This window comes from Chelon labrosus (assembly GCF_963514085.1).
Source record: "Chelon labrosus genome assembly, chromosome: 14".
Lineage (NCBI taxonomy): Eukaryota > Metazoa > Chordata > Actinopteri > Mugiliformes > Mugilidae > Chelon > Chelon labrosus.
Window position 1 is genome coordinate 19,693,387 of NC_140347.1, and position 26,339 is coordinate 19,719,725.

Consider the following 26,339-nt stretch of genomic DNA (forward strand, 5'->3'; position numbering starts at 1 on the left):
ACAACAAGAGAGGATTAATCTCCATTAGATGGTAATTGCCATCAGCAAGAGGTTAATATGTGAAGAGAGAAGCGTGAGAAAGAAAATGCAGAACCATCCGTCCTGGTGCGGTTTCATGGCCTCGTCAAAATCAGTTTTCTCTCAATTAATACAGGATTTGACGGGCTGTGATTAATCCACATCGCTCAGCTCCGATGTTTCGATGCTAACAACGTCAAATCATCACTCTGAGATGTAGATTACAGCCGCTGAATACCATCATTTCCCCCCTCGCATTTTTTCCGCACCATTAGTCTGTAAATTGGATTTGAAAGTTTTTGCCCGCCGCTGATTAAAAATCTTCTCATCATCTTACCACAAACTGTCTGAAGCAGGGGGATCCATTTGCACAGATGTAATAATGTTCTGCCCCCCCCCAAAAAAATACCCAAAACATCTCCTGGTTATTGCTCCACTCATCGTTTCTCTCCACACAATTACAGCTGTAACTCCAAAAACGTAATATGTTTTATGATTCTGCACAAATAATTGCACTAAGTAAGAGCCCATGAGAGCAGATAGAGAGACTGAGTAGTTTGTGTATGAAGGTTTGCCTCTAAAGCTGCTGTAGTCTCCACCAACGAGGAACAAGCCTCGAGATAAAGAGCTTCCCTACGAGGCTCAGAATTTCATATTGTATTCTTTTCAAAGACCTGAGTTGCTGCTGTTAAATTACCCAAGTCACCTTGATACCACGCTGCCTCGCAAATAACTAAATGCCAAGCGACTGTTGTAAAAGTCTAAAGTTACCTAGACAGAACGTTATATCTGCAGGGCATTGAAAGAAGCACTTAATGATATGCCGTTGTGTTTTTCTCCATTCCCCGTGGTCATAATGGTCCTTATTTAGTGACGTATAGGGAGTATTTTAAAGCCTCTTTACTTACACTCTCAGGAAAAGTCTTACTTCATAATAACCACATCTTATTATTATTTTTTTTAATCACCTTACAGCGGAGGAGAAGAGTGTGAAGAATACTATATTATCATCTGTGGACCAGCTGGGAATCAACACCTGTCTCAGGTAAGTGAGGTGGTTTTCTGTTGCTCGTTTATTTAATCAGCTTTTTTTATTTAATAATTAATGTGAGGAAGAGGAGGTTCAGCTTGAAGAACCTCACCTGTAATTCTGCAAAGCTGTCGAAAAGGGTTACCTTAACGAGCCACACCAAAGCTCAATCTTTAGCCTACGGTGCAGTATATTCAAGTCATTTTAAAAAAAGAAGAAGTTCGCTCTATTTCACTTTTAAATAAGTAGATAAACTTAAAGTCTTTACTCTGACTAAAGCTGGGCTCAGACGACAGGAGTTTTGGGACAATCTATCCCCAAATTCAGCCAACAATTGGTGGAGAAATCCAGTCTAGACCTTGCTCTGTACAGAGGTTTGGCCCAGATTAAACATCCCAAACCGCTCACAGACTCATCAAGGCCGCACCGATTAATTATAAAACATGTTATTTAGGATTTAAAATATGGACGATTACGTCAGTACTTTCATTCATTCGTTCAGCTATTATAGGGCGAGAGGCGGGGTACACCCTGGGTTAACACAGAAAGACAGACAACCATTCACACTCACATGCACACATACGGCCAATTTAGAATCACACATGAACCTAACCAGCATGTCCTTGGACAGAGGGAGGAAGCCGGAGTACCTGGAGAGAACCCACGCAGACACAGGGAGAACATGCAAACTCCACAAAGAAAAGCCCAGTCGGCCGATGAATTCGAAGCCAGAACCTTCTTGCTGTGAGACAACAGTGCTAACCACTACATCACTGTGCTTCCCTTCAAGAGCGACAATTTGCAAAGTATTCCAAGGTTACAGAAAGTTCTTCTTCTTCTTCTTCTGGCTTTATTAGCAGCTGGCAAACCAGCTTGCATTTGCACTACCGCCACCTACGAGACTGGAGTGTGGCTCGGTAGATTTTAAGCAAGATGAAGTCACGCAGTGCATTCAGTGCTCTCTGATCCGGCTCGATAATCTAAATAATTACATCCTGCAATGTGAGTTACGTTCTTATTTTAAAATTCTGTCGTGTTCGCGCGTTTAACAGAGAAGAGTGTCCTTGTGTGAGTGATGCAACCTGATTTCAAAGTCAGGTAGTATTTTAAAACTCCTGCAGTCTGAGGACAGCTTAAGACGTCAGAGCTGCTGCTGATGAAATAGAAAAGCTTGACAGTTTGTTGGCTGTATTTTTGAGAAAAACCTGCAAACTGTCTGTACTTATTTAAGATTTAAAGGTACTTTCTTGAGGTTAACATGCAGCAGGAAACAAAAGGAATAATATGTTATAGCCTGTTACACCTACACAAGTATAAGGGCCACACATCTGACAAAAATGTGCAAAGATTCTTTTGTTTTGACTCTATGGATGTCACTGTATTTTTATTTTCCCCACAAGCAGACCCTGTTACTCCACATTACAGTTCTCCCAATGCTTGTTTCTGTCTTTAACGACACCCAGCTGCTGCATTACAGAGCGGATAAAACTCCTCCTCTGAAGCAAGTGTCATGTTTGCATTTTGTTCTATGTAACACATTACGAGTGTTTCTATAGATAGATAGATAAGTGGATAGATGGATAGATACAGTATATGGATGTAGACCCAGGTACTTACAGGTCTGAACCACCTCTACACACTCCCCATTGATGGTTACAGGCTGCAGGTTCGGCCTGGACGTCCGGAAATCCACTACCACCTCCTTGGTTTTAGCTGTATTGACCAGAAGGTGGTTCGCTCTGCACCATGATTCCAAGTTGTTCACCAGATTCTTGTACTCCTGCTCTTGTCCATCCCTGATACACCACACAATTGCAGTGTCATCTGCGAACTTCTGAAGGTGACATGACTCTGTGTTGTTCTTGACGTCCAAGGACGTGAATATCTAATTAATCCTTAAGTATCAGACATGCCGAGTTAAATGTTTACCAAAGCAGGCCTTTGTCTCCCAGTTTGGTATAAAATTTATTTTTGTTGCAAGGGGATTATAGGGAAAAACACACTTGATTTTAGAAATTAAAAACAGTGGAGGAATCACACACGTGATGTATTTCAAATCCATGTAGGATTTATATTATGTTTGTTCTGTCTCAAACTAACAGGTACGGCCGCTACCTGAAGCTACTGAAAGAAGACGCTGCCAACGACTTGACGCTGCTAATGAAGCACATTAAGACCTTCTTGTCCACACAGAGAGTCAAAACTTCATCAGAGCTTGGTATCCTTTACAGATTCTATATCTTCTCTTCATTCATGTGCTACTGTCTGCCCAAAAAAAATTGCCACCAGGATTTAACTAAGCAAACAGATACGAGCCTCCTATTGGATAATTACTGCATACGTGATTATGTTTCAACTGGCAACAAGTTATTTAACCCCAACTGATGCAATGAGTAGCTTCTCATTTCTTAAACAACCACGTCGAAAGACACATCCCATGGTCGTGGAAAAGGTGTTAGTCTGTTTGACTCAAATTGTGAAAGATAGGTTCAGCGAGCATGAGACATCATTTTCACACATGGATTGGCCACCACAGAGTCCAGACCTTAACCCCATTGAGAATCTTTGGGATGTGCTGGAGAAGGCTTTGTGCAGTGGTCAGACTCACCCATCATCAATACAAGATCTTGGTGAAAAATGAATGCAACACTGGATGGAAATAAATCTTGTGATGCTGCGGAAGCTTATCGAAACAATGACACAGCAAAATGCGTGCTGTAATCAAAGCTAAAGGCGGTCCAACGAAATATTAGAGTGGGTGATCTTTCTTTTTTTTTGGTGGCGACATTTTTTTTGGCCAGGCAGTGTATATACAGTATTTGTGAGCCATGCAGTGGCGTCAGTGTCGTGTTGATAAGTCCGCCAGTTCCCCTCTGAGAGAGAGAAAGAGCCAGATCTACACAATACGGATTAACTTGTTCTATCTGCGTCTCTGTGAACAGTTCAGATTCCCTTTGTCCCAAATAGCAACCGATATGCCTCCTTTCTCCTTCAGATGGTTTCCTTTGTACGTGGACAATCGAACATGAAAACTGTGACCGGAGATAACGGCCTTTACTAAACACGAAACACTGACATTTTGTTTGTGAAGGAGCTAGGACACTGAGACGGCTCTGACATTTGAGCTGATGTGAAGAAGTAGGTGTAGATAGTGCGAGTGATCAAGTGATACATGAGCCGCTTGTGCAGGTGAAAAAAGTTTTAGATCAGGCATAACATTATGACCACCTTCCTAATATTGTGTAGGTCTCCCTTGTGCCTCCAAAACAGTTGTGACTCATCAGAGAATGGACATGGGCCTTCTGAGGGTGTCCTGTGGTCTCTGGCAACACAATGTCATTACTATGGGGTGGGGTTGCCTTGTTGGTCTGGTCACTAGATGGTCAGTGTTATTTACTTTTTAAAGAAACTTGTAATCAAAATCCATATACTCTCAGACTTATGTGTCAGATTTCAGTGTATTAAATAAATCCTTTGGTTTTAACATTTACACCAGGCTCATAGAACTAAAGTAGTCCCTCAGTTAAAGTAAGGGGGCTTATGCACAGGTAGAGACTAGCAGTGATTTAGCAAGAAGAGACTGTGGAATTGTAATGAAATAGAGAAAAATTGTAAGGAACATAGGAGGAAAAATAAACCTTTGGTGACGCTAAGGTGACTGGTATCAAACAAATTCAACTTCTGGGCGACACGACTGAGACGTCAGCCAATGGGAACGACTGATACAGTTGAATAACATAAGATGGAAACAACCCAAATATTTACCACAAGGCAACATCGTCCAAGACTTTGGTTGCTACCTCCAAATTCACCATGAAGACAGCAGACTTAGTGGAGAAAAATATTATAGTGTTCTGCTTGTTTCACTTGGAAAAGGGATCGGGGATGGGAATATACAAGACTGTTACCTAGGCTACCAGAGCCCGGAACATTCACCAGAGACCCACTGTCGGCTACAAAGAGATGTGAGCGACTTCTGAATCACTTTGTATGTGAACGGGGTTAAAGTGGAAATACAAAACAAAGCTGTTTTTAAGTTAGTTTGACATTTTCTAGTTTAAATTCAGATTATTGGTTTGTCGTAGTTTAAAATGTGTCTGTCCATCCCAGGGGACATTGCTCCATTTATAATTCTTCATTTATAAATGAAGTCCTGACAGACTATTATAAATGGATGAGGCTTATCTGTCAGTCACTTTCAAAGAGCATGTATTTGTTATTGAGGTCTGACGCAGTGGTTGAGCCAACCAGCTCATACCGTTGCAGTATGATCCCATGTATTCGCACTATAAGCTATAAAACTAGACTTAAAACTAGACTAGATTTATCTTGTGTAACTTGAAGTAAGACTTCCAGTGTATTTACTGAATAGGTTTTTCCATATACATTAGAAAAAGGCAGGACTCATTTTACAACATTAATTTTAATTATGTGCCTTTTTCCAGTTCCCACAACTGAGGTGCAGTAATGAATTAGATGCACCTCTCAGTAAAAATATGAATGAATGAGCATGTTTTGAAGTCAATACTCATTATTGTGAACAACACAGTTATATCCTACATTGTTGCAGGACACTGATATTCACCTTTTTCATTTTCTAAATCTCATAGATTTTTTCAATCAAAACAGCAGTATTCAAAATAAAGGAAGCAATTCAAGTCGTGCAACTCTTCTGCAGAGTTTCCTCAAGGGATGGAGTCTGCTCAGTTATTTGCAAAAGCTCAAAGATTGAGCCTGAAACGTGAGCTTGGTTATGTTAGAAAAAACATCTTCCTGTGATTTATTTTTTCACAGATATGCGATTGCTTGAATAATCAGTGGGTGTTTAAAACATATTTTACATATTTTACATATTTTACATGTGACATTCAGTGAACGCTCCAAGGGCAAAACATTGCGACTCAAAACGACGTCCTGTGTGAATTGTACCTAAACAAGAATTAAAGGTCGACAGTGTTCAAAGGCAACAACTCAGCAGTGAGTGTCGATAGCCCGGGGTTGTTTTCTGAAGTCGAGCCAGATTGTGTTCTCATGGGACGGGACAGACACCTTCATATCAGTGCAGTTTATTTTATTTAGCTTTTTTGCTGCTGCGAGCAGGTTTTGAATGGAGTTATGAAATGTCTAAACAAAGTGAATTTAAAGAGTGAAAGCACTTGAGGTGTTCTTGATCAGAGAAAGTTAGAAACCTTGGAGTGTGAATCGTGTTACTTGTCATTCATTCTGTCACTTAACTCTCATGATGTCTTAGCGTTTCCTGCGCGCCTTTTGTCCTCCCAGGTCAAGTTTGACTGCTTATAAATTATGACGTATACATTCTTTTTTTTGTTTCACCTTTTCAGTGAACTTGTTTCCAACACATTAACATAAATTTTATATTTATTTTTGTAATTTATCGTTTGGAAATGCTCAATTATTTTCACTATGGATGTAATTAGAGACACATATGTTGATCCAACATCACAGACTGGTACATGTCAATGTTCAGACAGGATATCGTTTTGAAACCTTTTTGACTTTTTTTTTTAAACACCATTTGGACCCCATTTACAAAAAAATCTGCCGTCTTTGTTACTGGTACTGTGGGCAGAATCTGGATCTTTGCAGTCTTAAATGTGTGAGATAATGGCCTGCTGTATCAAAGTTAATTGACTGTCGGAGCTTTATTAAACACAACATGTTCTTTGAGACAGAAATCTATGAACTTCTGCTTCAAAACACAACATTTGTATTGCTAATTCTGTTGTTTTAATGAATTCAAAACCCCCTCCTGCTGTGTGGCTCATTAAATGGAAACAAAACGCAGAGGCAGTTAATTCAGATTTCTTGCATGTAAAGTGACTCCTTCTCTTGATTCATTCCTGTTCATATTGGTAGATTTGAAAGTAAAATGGCTCAGTCCGTTGCCTCTTTAACTCTGCCCTCCAGTCACTCAGCAGGATGCTTACCCGGGTCACGACTGGCTGGCCTCCACAGTTTTCCTCATCACGGCAGGATGCATGGACCGGTCTTTACATCTGCTACTGAACCTCTCCTCTCTGCTCACCTCTGCATTCATCTGGCCTGCGAGGATGCACACATCTGTGAGTGCAATGACAAACAAGTACAACTACTGTACAGAGGTGCACGTCAGGCTACGGTGCTAGGGTCTGCGTAGGGTCTGGGCTGTCGCTGTAGCGAATTGTCAGTTTCCCCACAGGGATAAATATTAAATCTTATCTTATGTATACCTACAGAAGAAAAGCTGAAACTTTAAAGCCCCATATTTTCACCCGCAATGATTATTTTTGTGAATTTTTACATAAATTATTTCCATGCAAAGCTTTACCTACCACACACACAGTGGAATCAGTCCAAATCCATCACTGGTTATTTAGTTTTAAATTTAATTCCCACCAACAATCTCGTATATATATTTATTTACAGCAAAGAAAACAAAGATGAATCCTTTCAGTTTTATTCATTAAAAAAAAAAAAAAAGAAGAAGAAGCCAAACGGGACAAAAGAAAATGAGAATAGCTTAACTGAGGGGAAATCATTTAAAATTAAGTCTGTTTTCAATCATTTTAAATTGCGGAGAGGAACAAGGGGTGCTGAGATTAACTGTGGCTTAAATCATTGTGCTGGCCTCTGTCATCTGGTCTTCCATCGTCAAAGTAAATTACGGCTCAATTGGACTCGACTTGACTGAACGTGTGCTTGATAAAGAGACGGCTGGTGAATTTCTCACACAGCAGGTTTAGCCTTCAACTACACACTGTGGCCGGTGCTGTCGATATGACAGAAAATGGAAAAAGGGCGCAAATAATTTGGAGGCAGAGGCGAATTGAAGAGCTGCATGCTGTTTCCTTTTTCTGCTGTTCAGAATAAAACAGTTTATATCCCTCTGAACACTGAATATTCATCAGGAACATGAGTAAAAAGAGAATTATAATCAAGAGGTAAAAACCTTGTTCGTTTCACCACAGGTTCACGTTCCAAAGGAAGTAGCTGAATCGGGGATCCCTCCCGTCTACTGGTGCACAGCTCACTATGTGGAGATGCTGCTGAAAGCTCAAGTCCCTCTGGTCCACTCGGCCTTCAGGATGTCTGGTTTCACCCCGTCACAGGTAAGATCTGGAAACCAGGACACTGACAAACCGCTCAGGTATCAGGTGACAGATTTACATTTAAATGAACTGATATATTGCTAAATTCGCAGATGAGTCAGCACGGCAGTAGTTAATTTGGTTCTGCAAGGCGACATTTCAAAACATTCTCAGTGTTTCTTTGAGTTTTATTTGTTTATAAAGCTTTGGTTGAGATAATGATGAAGAAGGAGATGAGAGAGAGCACCAATGCTTATTGTTTTTGGATGGCTGTTAAATTAGTTCTTGTAATCACTTTTACACAGAGCAAAATCAGACGTTTATCTAATCTGTGACCAGTTGATGTCTCGGATTATTATTATTATTACAAATACACTGCCGGAAACAGAATTCATTATCAGCACAGTCTGCACACAGATAAGTGGTTTTGCTCATTGCTTTAGTACTTACATAGACTTATATCTCCAAAATCAGCTTCACAGCCTCAGAGAACGGGGAAGGAAACTTCTGAGATGCTATGCAGAGAATACACCGATCAGGCATAACATTAAGACCACCTTCCTAGTATTGCGTAGGTCTCCCTTGTGCCCCCAAAACAGAGGGAAAAAAATAAATTGAGTTTAACTGAGAAATGAAGGACTGATCTTAGTCAAGGATATGTAACAAAAAAACTTGAAGGTGTTAATATTCATCAAGATGAGATAAGATATAATGAGACAGGACTTTATTTATCCCCGTGGGGATAAGGTGTTACAGCGGCATGGAACAACAGTGCAAAACACAAAAAATAGAATAAGGTAAGACAAAAGAAATAAGTTCTTGATGTTTGACAGTTTGGCCAACATCCTCCTCTCCCCCCACCTGCTCCACTGAGTCCAGAGGACAGCCCAGAATAGACCTTTTTATCAGTTTGCCCAGTCTTTTTGTTTTGTCCCCGTCTGTGACTGCCACTCCAGACCACAGCATAGAAGGTTGAAGAGGCAACCACGGTGTCATAACAGGTCTTGAGTAGTGTCCTACACACCCCAAAGGACCAGTCTCCTCAGCAGGTGGAGGTGACTTTAGCCCTTTTTGTATAGGACATTAGTGTTGTCCGACCAGTCCAGTTTATTATATTGTATTTATATCCATCCACGATGTCAATGTCCAATCCCTAGATGTTCACTGTGTTGCCTTCCTTCAGAATTATTTGTGTCTGTTGTGATATTGTTAACAAGACAGAATCAGCTGGTTCACAAACTCATTAGAATATATTTTCTCTTTTGGCTGCACCCAATTAGTTAGAATCCGTTCAATTTATTATCCTGGTGTAACAATTTCAGTTTTCAGATACAGATTAAAGATGGCTGAACATCTGAAGGAAATAAAGGAATTGATTTTGGATTACAAATGCTAAATAGAAAACATACCGTGTAGCCCTTTCTATACCGATGATTTGAATCAAACTAAATCAAGACAGGAAGCAGTTTGTTATGCTTTGTCACTGCTGTTAAATAATAAAAATATTAAATTAATGGGATCAGTAAGAGTCTTTATAACCCTAGCTTTGGTTGCTCGCTGAACGACTTCCCTTTTTTATTCTACTTTGGCTTCAGTCGACTTTAAAATATTGAAATGCAGCTTTGACACTGAATCTTCTTCCCTTTTTATGAATACCAGCAGCAGTTGAAAAGTTAGCTTTTTGCTCCTCTGTGCTTCTCTTTCACAAACAATGAGGTACAAAAAGGTTTCCTCACCTTGAATCCTCTCATGTTTGATCCTGTCTGCTGTGTGTCGGCGGCTGACAGTTAAAGACTCATCGCAACGCGTACGTCAGCGGGGCTTCTTATAAGACCTCGCCTGCATTTGCATCAAAGATCTGAACTCCCCGTCTCCGGGGTGGAGTGGTACGTTAAAATTCAGCTCACTTCTTTTCTGTTCAAGGCGATTACGGGCACCTGTTCTTCAGTCAGAAATGGAAATATCTATTTGAAAAAGCTTGAGCTTTGAAAGGCTGACTAAGCTGCAGTGGCAAATGAGGCATGATACATCTCATACAGTAGAGGCTGTGTGCAAATGTATTCATAGACGCAGTGAGTCAGAATCTATCGGTGTAATATTTAAACATTTGAAGCAGGCTGTCTGGAGAATGGGATGAAGCTTATACGAAATGTGACAATAGCTTTAACTTTACACATACAGTATAAATTAAAAATTAAAGGTTGTGATCAGGCAACAGGAGTCTCATTTACACCGTCTAGGCTTTCAAATGGTGGAGAGACCTCTGAGAGCTGAGAGAAAACAAAGTTTAAGTTTAGGCCAGGTCAAAATCTTGTTTAGTTCTTCATGTTTTTTTAGTTGTTCCTAAACCGTTTTTGTGTGTGTGCCTGTGTCAGCCTTCATCCTGCTGGGGATAGCTGCTGCCATCAAGGAGTGTCATTGCTATGGGGTGGGGGTGTCTGGTCTGGTCTAGGTGGGTGCTACATGTCTAAGTAACATCCACATGAATGCCAGGTCCAAAAGTTTCCCAGCAGAACATTGTATTGTCACAAGATGGTCAATGTTATTAACTTCTCCTGTCAGTGGTTTTAATGTTGCGGCTGATTGGTGTATGTATCATGTATATATATTAATTTACATTCATTTTTATGCTGCATTTTATTTAGTTCTAAGGCAGTGAGTCTGTGAATACAATATTGCCATATAATCACCTTATAAAGCTGTGAGGTTTAATCCAGTACGTACAAAACAGCATTTATTATCATGTTCCCCTCATGAATCTGATCCTTTTAGATCAATTTTACCACCTACCAGCTCCTGAGGGTGTTATCTGTCTCTTTACATGTTACAGTAAATGCTCTGCTATGTTCACCAGCAATTCACTAAAATCGCAGCTCTGCATTTTCTTATTATCAGAGAGAAACTGTTGCTGGAAACGATGCTGATTGACTTTGCACCAATAAAATCCTTGGATGGAGATCCCTACTGCTGTTTGCAAAATTACTCTTGCGTCTGTTAAACTTATTAAATCCCATTACTCAGAAAGCTCCTGATAACTAAACAGTGATCAACAACAGACCTTTAATGTGGAACAAAGAGCAGTAAAGGGCTCTGATATGTATGAAACGACGGCTCTGACCTGACTGGCTCAATTTATGGCAGTATAATAGCTGTGTGAGCAGACTTATAGGAAAAATAAACTGAAGAGAAAACCTGTTGGAAAAATGGAAACGGAAAACCTTAACAAGAAAAGCACATCATGCCACTAAGAAGAAAAGCTTCTCTTGGAAGAACCTTGGAGGGATTTATAGTCACAGAAAGTACTGTACAGTGTGTCTATTTATTTGCCTCTGGGTTTAAAAACAAAGGGCAGCGTGGATCCAGCCGTTCCCTGTTTTTTATTACAACACACAAATTAGGACGTCAGAATTTTTCATTAGAGTCGAGCTGAGGAGGGAGGGGGTTGGGGGCAATGATAATGTAATGTGTTTATGGAGCGTAAGTGATGCATGTTTGTGCGCTTGAGCAGACTCGTGTCGTTTGTGAACGCAGTAGCTAATTATTGGCATGACAATTAGCTCAACCTCAGTGTACACGGCCTGTCGAATGTCATGTGGAACTGGATGAAAGCGTGAAGTGTGAGTCGGGCCCAGAGCTACTAGGGATTAGTTGACTCATATTTTCACCATGTTTTCTTTTTATTAGACATTCAAGCAGCATGGAATTAATGAAATTGAAATTGCATGAAATTGTCAGTTGGTTTACCGCTGAAATGCAGAAATATCTCAACAGCTGATGGATTTTGATAAACAGAGAGTAGCTCCAACCTCCTACCTTTGGCCATAAATATTTAGGGATCCATGCAACGAAGTTGCAGGATCCGTATTGTTTTTCTTCCGATGTTTATTATTATTATTAATCGCCTTATTATTCTGCTTAGCTAAAAGTGTCTGCCCAGGACAAAGTGCAAGGGCGAAAGGCATCAAACCTGGTAACTTGGTAGAAGTCCTAGCATTTCACTTTGTCAAGGTGTCAATACACATGCCTACAGCTAGGTGGCGCAATAATAAGCCAATTTACATTTTAGCTCATATCTCAAGAACCGTGTGCCCTAGAAACAAAATTGTTTCTCCCTCTGATTCCTTATATAGGACATAAGGGGTCTAAATTTAATTATATTTCTAACCATTTAGTGGTCATGGCAGAGGTCAGGCTGAGGCTGGGTCTCTCAAGTTCTTTTGAAAAGTTTGAGGACTCGCTTCTTGTCTGTCCTTTCGCCCAGAATTCTGTTAAACTCCAGCTCCGAGATCTGAAGAAGAGCGTAGTTCTTGATCCCACTACTGGTGAGTTCAGGCTGGACAGCAGGCTGCGGTTTCTCAGCTGTGTTTCCATGCAGCATTTGGAGAATCGGATGTTCGTTTGCTGCTGCAGGCTGCTGTAATTTAGGTGTCCAATCCGTCGGTTTTGGTCCTGGTTGGACTTTAGGTCTCATGTCCATCCTATATGGCCCTGTCAAAGGCCACATGGCAGCCTGTGCAGGGGTTTCTCCAGCATGCTCTTCAGAAGTCGCTGGAGCAATCTCTGGAGATGCACCACATACAGCAGTAGCTGCAGCAGACATTTCTGGAGATGTGGCAGCCATATCTGGGAATACGGCAGGAACTTCTGAAGATGAGGCAGACACTTCTGGAGATGTGGCAGCCACCTCTGGAGAGCCGGCAGGCATGTTTGGAGATGCGGCAGGCACACGGCATCATGTAAATTCATCAGTGCAACACTTTCTGAGACAGCTGTTACCAGTTTAATGTTTATCGGCAAAGGAAACATAAAGAAAGGTAATCAGCTGAAAATCTTGTTAGCGTAAGCATGTTTCCAGAAGGTGTGAGACAAGCTGATGAAGGAGAGTCATTATATTCAGAGTGTGATTCTTTTATTTGTGAACTTTTAGCCCAGATTCCATGCGGGAACCTTTATGTTCATCTCCAGGTCAGAATTTAACTGTGTTACCCTGCATTTTGTCACCAGAAAAAGTGTTATGGTGGATTTAAGCATTTACTTTATCAAGATGGGTTCAAAAAGGGTTATCTTCAGTCTTGACATGGACATGTGTTGTTTTTGATATTTGACAGATAAACCACAGTGAAGGAGTGATTGGTGAGAGACACATATTGCTGTTCTAAATATCTGATTTGTTACAGGGAGTAGAAACGTGTTTTTCTTGTCATCAAGTAGGTCTTTCATACTAAAATTGGGGTCATTATTTCTTTGAACCATATTGACTACTACTACTAACTACTCAATATGACTTGAATTTGTCCTGTTGTACAGCATAATCATGGAAATCACAATAATATTTTGATTTTTTTTTTTTTTTATTATTTATTCTTTTGTGCTACAGATGTGCCTCCATTGGCTGACTCAGTGTTTCTGGAACTATCTGGACTGGACAGAAATCTGCCACTACATCTGCACCTGTGTGGTGATGGGTCCTGACTACCAGGTTTACATGTGCGTGGCCATACTGAAACACCTGCAGCCGGAAATCCTGCAGCGTACTCAGTCCCAGGAGCTGCAGATCTACCTCAAGGTCAGATGGAGTCTCAATAATAAACTACACTATATTTTATTAACACAACACCCTGCGAAGCTTAGCTTAAACCTTGGTTTACAGTGGCCTTGTGCATCAGACACTCGATATTCAGTGTGTGTCTGAGAGAAGAACTTCCATATTTATATAGGTTCTAGTTTTCTTAGAATTCACCCAAAATTCAAAATATTTCTGCAGGTAAATAATATTTAGAGACAAACTATGTGATTCAAGAACTAACAGAAGCAAATCTCACGACAAGGTCCATCAAGTGGTCCATCTATGGTTCTATCTACAGATGATTTTGTGGTTCTTTCACTTTCCACCCAATCCTGAGAAGTTATTAAGAGAATGGAGGGCTACGGCATATTCACAATGATATTACAATGAATATGATATCTATTCCAAGATATCAGCTTTTCCAGTTTGTTGCTACAAATACTGGAAGCACACATTGAAAATAAGAACAGCAATTTATGGACTTCAATTGATAATTGATTCTAAGTATATTAGAAGCCACTGGAGTTGGTGGGTAAATTGGTTTGACACAACACTGTATACACCAAGGTGTTGACCTGGCCTTCAAATTCACTAGATCCCAAACTGATGAAGTATCTGCGGGATGATCCACGGAGCACACACCCTCAGAAGGCCCATGTCCATTCTCTGATTAGTCAGAACTGTTTTGGAGGCACAAGGGAGACCTACACAATATTATATTAGGAAGGTGGTCATAATGTTAGTCTTATTCAGTTATAGTTGTAAAAAACTTACTTAATGGCTCAGTTCACCTGTCTTTATCCATAATGAATAGTACTATGGTGTTTTCTGAAGGAAACAGTGGGTAAAGAAGGCTGTTTGGAAAGTTAATGTCTGTTTGGTGAACTGGAAAAAGGCTGAGCTGAAGCGTGGCCCCAAGGATTTTGCCCAAGGTCTAAAGTCACAGTCTTGAAGATGCGTTCTTCTACTAATGTCTAAATCAATGTGGGCACTGACGAGAAGTACTCTTCATCATTACTCATTAAGTGTTTCAATCCGTCTTGTCTCTGTCTGATAGCCATGATGTTAACACCAGCATGAGCTGCCGCTGACAGTTTCTGTGAATAAAAGATCAGTTATGGAGGCTTTATCTGAAGGAAGTTACTCTAATGAGCTTTAGCATCAGATACTGCTGTAAGACGCTTTGAGATAGTGTGTGTTTGTGTGTTAGAAGAGAAACTCTCACCATCCCCGTCCTGAGTTGAACTGCTAAAAGTTTTAGACATGCCGGTTTGTGTCCGACGGCCTTATCTTTCCTCTCCTGCTCCGTCTCCCTCTGTGGGAACAAAGTGAAGGAGAGTATTTTGCCCAGACAGATGTGGTATTAGAGGATTTTTTAAACATTCACACACACTTGCTCTCCTCTGCACTCATCCCTGCCTCACTAGGGGGTATATCTATATTTCATCTAAATTAAAATTTGAAAAGGCAAATGACTTGTTACAATCGCTCCGAGTCCAGCTGGAGTAAAAACTGCAGTGAAGCTGAAGTGGTGGGAGGAAGAGCAGACAGAGAACTAGAGAGGTTATTCTGTATGTCTGCCACAGACCCAAAGGCTACATGAAACCACCATTTACCTTTAATGTTTGTTATTTGGGGAGATATTTATTTCAGTCGGCTGACATCCTTTGGCGACTACCACAGTAGCACATAAAGCAGTAGTAGTACAATACGTCCTGGTTTATCATATCACATAAAAGGCCTTCACATACCAGGGAGCAAAATGAGCAATTTCTCTTAATAGATCCTTTTAACAACAGACATTTTGACTTATCACAGTAGGGAAAGCACTGGCAAATTGACGGCCATTAAGTGTAACTGTAATCCACGACAAGCCCAAAACTGATGAAGCCATCGTAGCCAATTAGTTGAGTTGCACCGTTCACTTTTATTTAACCTCCTCTGTCAGAGTAAATCCTGAGCACACAAATGTGCAATGGTTTATAACTATAAAGCCTGAGACAACGGGTACAAGCTGTGTGAATTTATTGCCCCGCTAGTAATGGAGCTACTGATGCACATATACAAGGAGCAATTTCACCCATCCATTCGTACACATATGGCAGCGGGCAGTAAGCTGGACACTGGTTAGGTTAGGGTTTTAAACAAGGGCAGTTTAACCATGGATAGGACGTACTGTAGAGTTCAACCCACAGTCTCTAAAAGTGATGACTGGGATTTGAACTCAGGATCTCCTGTTTACTAGATAGGCGCTTTAACCAACTATGGATTCTGAGGTCCACATGAATGTCAGGTCCAAAAGTTTGCCAGCAGAACATTAAACTGTCACAAGATGGTCGATGTTATTTACTTCTCCTGTCAGTAGTTTTAATGTTGTGGCTGATTGGTTTATATTCCCACAGTGCTATACATTTAAGATTATATAGATTATTAGTACATGTCCATTACAGAAGGCACACACCTCCTCAAGAAAATCAATGTATATGACTGGGTTACAGTGATTTTAGGCACACCTTTTGGAGACATGTCACTGTGGGCAAAACACTAGTGTACTGGTGGATAAAGTGTTGCAGTACCTCCTGACATTGACCCAGTATCCACAAAAGACCTCCCTTAAGTGGAATGCAGCCATCAAGAAGACACCTGTGCTTTCTGTACCAATCAATGAAAATGTTGTAATCAATGTAGAGGAGGCAGAACAGAACTATTGCATTCATCTCTGGTCCACAACTGTTTTCTGCTTTCCAAAGATTTTTCCAAAATGTGAACGAGTTTAAAACCAGAGTCCACAGTGGATGAAGCTATTGCAGGTAAATAGTTTTGTCACTTTTAATTAACCTCATCTGTCAGAGTAAAAACTGAGCAAACTAAAGTGCAGTGGGTTACAGTTAATAAGGCCAGAGACAATGGTACAAACAGGTCACTGGCTAGTGTCAGAGCTAAAGGTTGTTACATACTCCATAAGAATCGAGAAGTTTGTCCTCCTCGTTTGAGAGTTCTGGCAGCTTGTTCTCGACACATCAACCAGGCAGAACTTTTTTCTAGTGTGGTGTTTGGTTACTATTATGTGATTGGTCAGAAATTGGAGTGGGCGTGGTTAATGCGGAAGAGTGGAAATTCTAGCAGCCACTCTGTGAACTCCCAGATGCTAATATCCTCAGTGTGACCACTAATCTCTCCTGGGTAGCATACTGTGTGAGGGTTCATGCTGAATGAACGGCGTGATCCGACAGACGCGGCCATAGAAACCACTGGTTGACATCTCCCACATCTCCCACAATGCTTAGCGAGTGTGGCGTATACTGCAGTGGGAGGAGCCTATGAGGACTTCCCCAGAGTTCAGCACTTGAGTTTCTCGTGAAGTATAAATGACCTGACCAGAACGAACTTTGTTCTTGTTCTCGCAGCCCCATGAGTGAGAACTAATTTCTATGTATATGTAACAAGCTTAACAAGTTAGCTAACTGTCCTTTAGCAAAGCCTAATTTTTTCCAGTGGTCTGTAAACAGAGGAGAGAAAATAGAGGACTGCTTTGGCTGCCATTCAGACTGACTAACACAAGCTCTGCTAAACAGTTAACACTTAAGGGGACTTTGTAGTGCCGTGTACCGAGGCGACACTTCCTCAGATATGTTCACATTTGGACAATTTTAGAGAAATCACTTAGAGACAGCAAAGCTATTTTAATTCAAAATCCCAAAGTAGATGAACCTCCAAGAGTCACCAACCAATAATATTTTCTTTTTAACTCATCTTCATGCCTGAAATATTCCTACTAATTTCACCTTCTGTGCAAATATCCCATTATCCCATTAATATCACACATTCATCATGTGAGGATGAGCTTTTCCAAGACACAGAAATCTTTGCTAATTAATACATTAATTAGCCTACCTAATGATCTCATAATGGGTGATATATCGGGATGATTAGGAGACGTTAAGCAGCTCTTACCACCTGTTCAGCATGAAAATATTCATCCCAGCAGGGCTCAACATCACAAAGTATATTCTTTTTTTTTGTTAAACTTAAGGCGCCCCACATTAGTCAGAAACTTAATTCCTTACACACTCACGTCTGTGCATCTTACATTTTTCCGCTTTCCTAATTCTCCCTCAGACAATAATAGACCAAAAATACTCTCCCAAGTGATTTGCGGCGCTTATCTCTATTCTCCTTCACGGTTTTAACTGTGTCAGCAGCCGATAAACAAACGGTCTGACCAACTTTACTTCTCATAATGCTTCAGGATTAATTTCACTCTTCAAAATAATTAAAGTGTGACTGCAATCCAGTGTAGCTGAAACCCCAGACTCTTTCTACGTACTGCATTGTCTATTTATTGTCACATATACCATCTTAACTGTGTTTACATCCCCTCTAACAAAATATGGATCCAATAGCTTTAGAGTTATGCAGCTTTATTACCTTCAGTATATCATATGAGTCTCAACTGTTGCCTTTAATTCAAAAGAAGATATAATTAAAACAAGATTTTTCTCTTATAAAGTGCGTTTTATGTAGCAATTCATTGTTGCCCGGAACGATCTCAGGAGCAAGAGTCCTCAATCAGACTGAAAACTCATTTCTTCCTGACGTTACTTGCTCCCGTCTGAACGATCACCTCTAATCTCGCTCTCTCTATTTTCTCCTTTTAAATAATAAAAACCCATCGCTCCATTTGCTCTCAAACGCTTTCTTTTCTTTGCACTTTACTCCTCCAGCACAAAGACCTTAAATGTTTTACTGATTGTCATTAGTTGATGATTATCAACGAATCTAAAGTGGCACAGAAATGATTTCCAGAGTACTAGATATGAAGAATAAATAAAGTTGTTACTCAGAACTATATGAAATGTTCTGAATTTTCTCTTATTGTAAGATAACTGCAAAATATTTAAATATAACCGAATGAGCAGTAAAAACACATCTGAAGCAGAAATATCTTCATAATAAAGGATCACAATCCATAAAAGTTGGGAGGCACAAATCAAAAGAAACTCTGTGTATTACACTGGTATTTAGCTTTGGTAGACCGTCTGAGCCAGTGGTCTCTAATCTTGAGGGCTTTTGCCTCTTAATATGCAGCACTGCTCACCTTCAATCTGTTGTGTCAAGTTTAATAAAGTTGTGAGTGTTTTAAACTTTCTCAGGATGTTTGAAGTCTCCTTCTGTCCCACTAAAGTTAGATTCTACAGCCATGCTAGCAACTATGTGAGGATCTACTATGATGCCACTGCTGCCAGACTCACACATATTCATGTTCACCATGTTCACAATCTTGGACAAGTTAATATTAGTAAATTAGCACTAAACATTCATCACAAATTAAGCTAATGGGATTAGTTTTAATGTATTTGGTTAAAAAACTAAAGTATTGGACAAATTAAAATTTAAAAATGATGACGCAAATCATTGTGAGTGAACTGTTACAGACACAAGAAAATAAACCCAGAGTCACCACTGAAAACTTGGACTGATCTCAGAGACAATTGAGGACTATTAATAACATGCACCCCACTGACCCTGTTATATGTTCTGTAATGTTTTTCTTTGTGTGTTTCTTTTTGAAAAAATTAATAAAATTTGAGTAAAAAAAAAAAAAAAAGAAAATAAACCAAGTTGAACAAAGTTGAAGTATTTCAGATTATTTCCCATTGAAGTACCAAAAGCTGCACTTCCCATGATGACCACTAGAGGCTGGCTCCAAAAACAAGTCAAAGACCTCCATGTTAAAATGTTAAATTTTACCTTAGAAATAAACACGTTAACATCCTGATACAAAACCTATTTTGGTTTCTAAATATGGGATCAGCCACAACATTATGACATTTACACCAAATTCATGGCATTCAAGTGATAACATCAGCCGTACACCAATCAGCCACAACATTAAAACCACTGAGAGGAGAAGTAAACAACACTGACCATCTTGTGACGATCCAATGTTCTGCTGGGAAACCTTTGGACCTGGCATTCATGTGGATGTTACTTAAACATGTAGCACCCATCTAGACCAGACCGGACACCCCCGCCCCATAGCAAAGACACTCCTTGATGGCAGCAGCCATCCCCAGCAGGATGCAGCCTGACACAGGCACACACACAAAAACAGTTTAGGAACAACTAAAAAAACATGAAGAACAGCACAAGGTGTTGACCTGGCCTCCAAATTCACTAGATCCCAAACTGATTAAGTATCTGTGGGATGATCCACAGAGGCCCCTCCCCTCAACCCACAGGACCCAAAGGCCCCCACTAATCACTCTCCAACATTTTTTGAATCACCCTGTAGTTAGGTGGAGTCAGGCACTGCCAAGATGGCGACAGCCAGACACACCACACCATGCTTTAAATCTATGGGTGATGTCCCAGAGGGTTCGTTTGACTTGAAACCCCTTTCTAAAGATCCCGGCCGAGAAATAGGGAACCATTTGTGTAAGTTAGATAAGTATTGTTGATATTAAAATGTGAAAATCTTCAGTGCGACTGAAAAGAACGTCCTGCACTATGAACTATAAAAATAACCATAATTAGACTCTTTGAAAACGCTCTCTGAAAAGCGATGAAAGGAAATTAGGTGAATGCTGACGAGTTAGAAAAGCCAATAAAGGCTGGTAGTTTTTTTTTTTAAAGGTTTAGTCCTGGATAATGACAGAAGGTGAAATCATAGTGTTTGCTGTGAGTATTGTTATTCTGGATGCAGCGTCCTCCGCGCGCCGCGCTCCTCAGGCGGCTAATTGATGATGCCGCTCGCGACGCAGTGCACAGCAGCCACAGTCATTTGCTCCGCCGCAGTGTTTGCATTGCCCACGAGGTCGAGTGATGCCATGACAAACGCATACTAAAGCTCAGGCGCCAATTACAGCGGCCGAAAGTTAAAATCCCAACTGAACAAATTAGTCAAAGGAAATGTAATTTTGTCTGGCGTGACTCTTGTCTCCGAGTCGAGGTATCGCTGCATATTAACACACATCCTGTTAAGTGTGTATCTGGGTAGGTGGAGATGGTATTAACACATCAACGCTGTTTGTTTTTAACATTGCCGTCACGTAAAAGCTCATTACCTGAGCGCTAAGCAAGCATGTTGTTTACTGGCAACGGTGCGACATTCCCATTTAATTTGATTTCCTGTGACTTTGAAACAGATTGAATATAAAACATTTTAATAATCAGGTTATATCCAATTATTCATTCATAACAAAGTGAGTTATGATAACAAAAAGACACCTTTCTGCCCCGGTACCCAAACCTTGTCTGTGTGCATGTGTTTTTTTAATCCGCACATCTCAGGACACTTTAATCGTAATAACTGCATCTTTTTGCTAAAACTAATGAGCTGGTGGTAATTGTAAACACAGTGAGGACGACAATCTGTTGTTTCAAAAGTACTTTGGCAACTTTCGATTGCCTTGTTTGTACTTTTAAGAGGCACTTAAAGATATAACGGCTGTGTCTGAGGATCACCGCCTATATAACACTCAGTTTACTCCATAATGAGCAGTTCATTTTGATTTGGGACACTTTAAAATCCATCCATAAATTAAACAAAGCATGCATTTCATCTTTAGGGCTCAGACACTTTGAATCAACAACCCTTGTTCCCTGTTAAACAACAAATCCTTCTTTTCCACCTGCAGGAGGAGCCAATCCAGGGATTCAAGGTCAGCAACTACCTGGAGTTTATGGAGGAGCTGGAGCACAGCTACAGGACTATCGTTCTCACCGACATGAAAACTATCAAAAACTCCGTAGAGTAAGAATCTGTCTTTTATAAAGCTTTCATCAGAAAGTTTTTGGAGAACTTTTATCTGCCTTATAATTCATGACAACGCAGTTTGGCCGTATTTATCTTCTGGTATAATGTAACACAGTGAAGGGGAAATTCAAACACAGGCCTTCAACTGTGGACTGTGGCCTGCTGAATATGCATGTGTAGCATGTTTTCATGCTGATCAAACTGTTCAGTGAGCTCACATCCAGCAGATGGAGATGTATCATGGATGAGAGGGCCTCGCCGTCGGAACAAAGATGGAATATTGATGGATAACAGAATTTAGGACGCGCTTCTGTAATGTGTAGCCCAAATGTACCCACATACAGTACTCTATTTATGGTAAAACAGGGGAAGAAGAGTGTTCGAGGCAACCTGCTTTAACTTTAAATTATATACCGAAAAAAGACCCTATAACTTTGGTTTGTACTGTAGAATTAGAGGATGAGTGAAGACATCTTCTAAACGCCACTAAATCACAATCCTTCTGCTGAAAATAATCGCCAACCAAGACGAATTAACAAGTAGTTACTGAAAACTACAGAGCCCTCATTGTTCAGATCAAGAACAGATCTACTTACAGATGGAGGTCGTGGCTATGACAGTCATTTACACCAAATTCATGGCATTCAAGTCAATTCAACATCAGCTGTACACCAATCAGCCACAACATTAAAACTACTGACAGGAGAAGTAAACAACATTGACCATCTTGTGACAATTCAGTGTTCTGCTGGGAAACATTTGGACCTGGTATTCATTCATGTGGATGTTCCTTAGACATGTAGCACCCACCTAGACCAGACCAGACCAGGCACCCCGACCCCATAGCAATGACACTCCTTGATGGCAGCAGCCATCCCCAGCAGGATGCAGCCTGACACAGACACACACACACTAGAGGCCACAAAGCTAAACTAACAACCATTAAACTTAGCGGAGGAAATACAAAGGCTTAATGACAACAAGAGACTGTCAGTAATATCAACATTTTCCTCAGACATCCGCCTCCATGTTTCTAAAACCATCATCCAACATCCAAGTTGTGAACTTGAGTTACGAGGATGTTCATATAGACTTTTCACATGAACACGATAAGTTTAAAAAGAGCAAAAATATTTATTTTAATCCTTAATGGAGTCAGATGTTTGCGAAACACGATTTCTTTCTGCAACGTGAACGTTACAAATGTAGTAATTTCAGATATGTTTCCTGCATGACGAACCTGTAGGAAGTGTTAAATGACATGAGTATTTAATTTTTGTCCCTACAATGTAAATATGTGAGTTTCTAAGATCTTTTGTATGTGCTCAACAAGATGTTTTTTGTTCTGACTTATTAAAAAGAAGTATATAATGTTACATCAATGGCTGTGTTTTTTTTTCTTTTTTTTTTTGCTTACTGTCGTTTTAGCCCAGCTTAGCATTAGCTATAAACATGTATGATTATTTGTTTCTGTGACATGTTCTTCTTTAGGGAGCTGGTTATATTTAGTATATGAATTAAAAGTTAATCGAGGAAAAAGTGACACTTCACTTTCATACAGTACTGATTTATTTTATTGGATTTGGTATAGTGTGGCCGTAAGCAGAAGATTTTAAAAGTTAATATCTAAGCTGTATGAATCTGAACTTCATCTCCTGCTGACCTTAAAGCAGAACTGCAGAAAGTTTAAGTCTGACTTCAGAAACAGTAACCTCTACAGGAAACAGCAGTCATGTCCAGACTCAGTCAAGGGCTCTCAGAACTACTTCTTAACATGTGCTATCGGACCACATGTTTAAAGGACCAGCAATAAGAATTTAGGAGGTACATCATTTTTACGTTCATGTTTTTTGAGGATATAGTCACCTGTAACTACGTTTGGAATGAGTCTGTAATATCTTCTAAAGGTTCTCTTCCACTATTATGATTCTACAGTGGCCCAGAATGGACAAATTAAACCCTGACTCTAGAGAACAGCATAGGTTCTCGTGCACACTTGTACTAGTATTCAGCTGGCTGCAATCTGCAACCTCACCACCAGATGGCACTGAACCCCACACACTGGTGCTTTAAGACAATGATTAATAAGCGATTTAGGCGACAGCACAGAGCATAAAGCTGATGTGCACCTTCCCAGAAATGTAACTACACGTCGCAGCGACGCAGACCACAACAGCTCTATCTCCTCTTTTGGATCAATGAAGATGGAACACATCGAGGAAAGGTTAACTGAAGAGGTTCAAAGGTACAAACATTTGTATGACTCGTCTTCAGTGAAATCTGAAGTTTCAGTCGCCATTGTTGAAAGTGAAGCAGGAAGTAGAAAGAAAAATTAACCCGACTGGCAAAAAACACACTGCGCGACTAGTGTTTGGGTGGCGTTTTTACCGAGTGAGCCAGACTGACGAGCGCACAAGTATAAATGGCTCGCACCGGCGTAGGCTACGTAAATAGGCATCTATGTCCCGCAGTACCTTAAATGAGCCCTAAGTGAGCCCACAATTTGAGCCAATTTGTCAATGAGACAACTGATAGTGTCGCATTGAGTTGTACACATAAATAAGGCAACTAATTGTTACTGAAAGCGTAACACAGGCATTCACTATCTGACGCTATCCAACCATCAGACAAGTAGTTTGGACGCGCTTAAACTGCAGCTTCTAATGTAGTTTAATTGGTCATGTCATCCAAACGACACAGATTTAAACCTGTCCCGTACGGAGCAGCAGCAAGTGTAGCTGCGGCCATGACACACATCATTAATGCCAGGACACAGAAGAAAGCATCACACAGCCTCTCGTGTTGCGTACTTATGCAGGTCTTTGTATGAAAGATGCATGAGGACGGTTGTATCATTGTGATAAACCCTCATTAGTACCCACCGCCTTATCTCCCTCTCCCTGCACTGCGGTCCTGTTGTCCCTCTTCAGACACACTGAGGCCTGAATAATAAATGAGCTCATCACATCCATCCGTCTCTTTACCAGGGGAGGAGGTGGTGGCTGGCTGGCTTACAGTCTAGAGGAAGGGAATCAAATGTTTTCCTCGTAAAAGACAGCGACTCATACGGAGCTTCTCACCAACACTAAAGGTGGTGATTAACATTTCGTTTCTGAACGTATTGAGTCTAAAATTGAACTTTTAAGCTGCAGTAATCAATTTTTTGGCCACTTGGCGGCAGCAAGATGAACTCTACAGACATGTTTGGTATTTTAGCTCTGTGTAGTTGTTAGGGAGAACACAGTGGACACAGAGCAGCAGGCTACAGACGTCCAAAGATTTTATAATCAGGCTGCATCACACACTTAAGGATTCAACACAGGGGTGTCAAACATATGGTCCGTGGGCCCAATCCAGCCCTCTAGAGGGTCCAATCTGGCCTCCGCGAGATGAATTTGCAAAGTGTGAAAATTACATAGAAGATATTCATTTTCAATGAAAGCACATGCTGTTCCTAATTTGTCCACTAGAACTGTTTTAGTCAGAACACTGAGACCCAGAACTAAACAGCAGAGGGCAGCAATTAAAAAAATCAGGTTGTTCATGAAGTGTTTTGTAAAAAGATAGTTCATTAAATTTAAACATTTTCATAAAAAACTTGTTCTTCTTTGCTGTAAAATAAAGGGAAACAATAGGGGTTGTCCTTAGTTATAGGTTATTATGCTATTATGCTACTGGTCCAGCCTGCTCGAGATCAAATTGGGCTGTATGTTGCCCCTGAACTGAAATATTTTGCTTATTTTGACTATAAAAACGTCAGAAAATGTCATGTGAGTAAGCGTTTTTGTTTTTAGTTTTTTTTTAGAACACCTGAAACTTTCAATGTCTGGCAGTCATTTACTATTCACTGCATGTTATAAGAGTGTAATAACCTTAAGCGGGAGAGGCGTGACTGAAATTACCATAATGACGCCATAGTGGCGGTAAAAAACATTGGAGATGTTCAGCTTAGTCACCGAACCTGTTGTTCAAATATAAAAATACATTAGTGCAGCTTTAGGTCCTCCAGCAAGCTTTGATTTTTGCTGCTTCGTTCGTTTCCTATCCTGGAATAGTTTTGTTAATGTTATTTTTCTTTAGACATAATTAAATTGATTCAGTCATATGTTCACATGTAAGTGACGTGTGATTGTCATCTGATCACATCTATTTTCATGATGAATTCACTGATTACCAGATTTATAGCAAGACTGATGCGCAAACGTGTATTTGTTGAGTCACAGTTTGTTGAATTGGTTTTTATATGAGTTAAAAAGCTTCATTAGCTCTCTATAGGTGTTTCCTGAAACAGACGACGAGGCTGAGATTAAGGTGAGCTGCTCTTTTAAATGCTGTTTGACTTAAAACGGGACGGGCAGGTGACCTTTACCGAGCCGCCGAGCTTCCACACTTCCCTCCGTTCTTTGGGAAATTAAAACGTGAAGAAGTTTACTTTGAATTTCACAGAACTGATTACATTTTTAGGGTTTTAGGCGTTTATTACTGATTCTTCGCGGAGCACGTTCTCCCTCTCGCCGCTGTCTTGGATTTATGGCCCCTTTAATCATTTGGTCTCCCACAACAATAATAAAATTTCATAGCAGCGTTAAATCTTTTTCGCATTTTTTTATTTTGAATCCGGCTGAGTGGGGACTATCTTTCCTGTTGCATGACAATAAAACGTATCTTTAACGTCCATAATGCTCCTTCAGAGCCGACTGATGTTTTTTTTTTTAAATCATAAAACCAAGAAGAGTAGACAGAAATGAACATTTTTATGTCCTGGAGGGTGAATGTCGACTCCATTGCTCCTGCTGCAGAGTCAGATTTCTCATAAGGAACGAGCAGATCTGATAAACATGCAGATGTGTGGCTGGTAACGGTTGTTAAAAAACAAAC

The 26,339-nt window shown here is 40.3% G+C and overlaps 1 protein-coding gene across 1 annotated transcript in view; it reads left to right on the plus strand.

The window, feature by feature from the left end:
• The window catches only part of tbc1d32 (TBC1 domain family, member 32), a 73,730-nt gene extending 50,903 nt beyond the window's left edge, over nt 1–22,827 (plus strand). The window contains exons 28-33 of the mRNA XM_084560275.1: nt 994–1,063; nt 3,151–3,266; nt 6,977–7,131; nt 8,017–8,157; nt 13,514–13,702; nt 21,343–22,827. Coding sequence (XP_084416401.1) covers nt 994–1,063; nt 3,151–3,266; nt 6,977–7,131; nt 8,017–8,157; nt 13,514–13,702; nt 21,343–21,462 — 791 coding nt within the window. The 3' untranslated portion in view covers nt 21,463–22,827. The remainder of the gene's footprint in view (nt 1–993; nt 1,064–3,150; nt 3,267–6,976; nt 7,132–8,016; nt 8,158–13,513; nt 13,703–21,342) is intronic.
• The last annotated feature ends 3,512 nt before the right edge of the window (nt 22,828–26,339 follow it).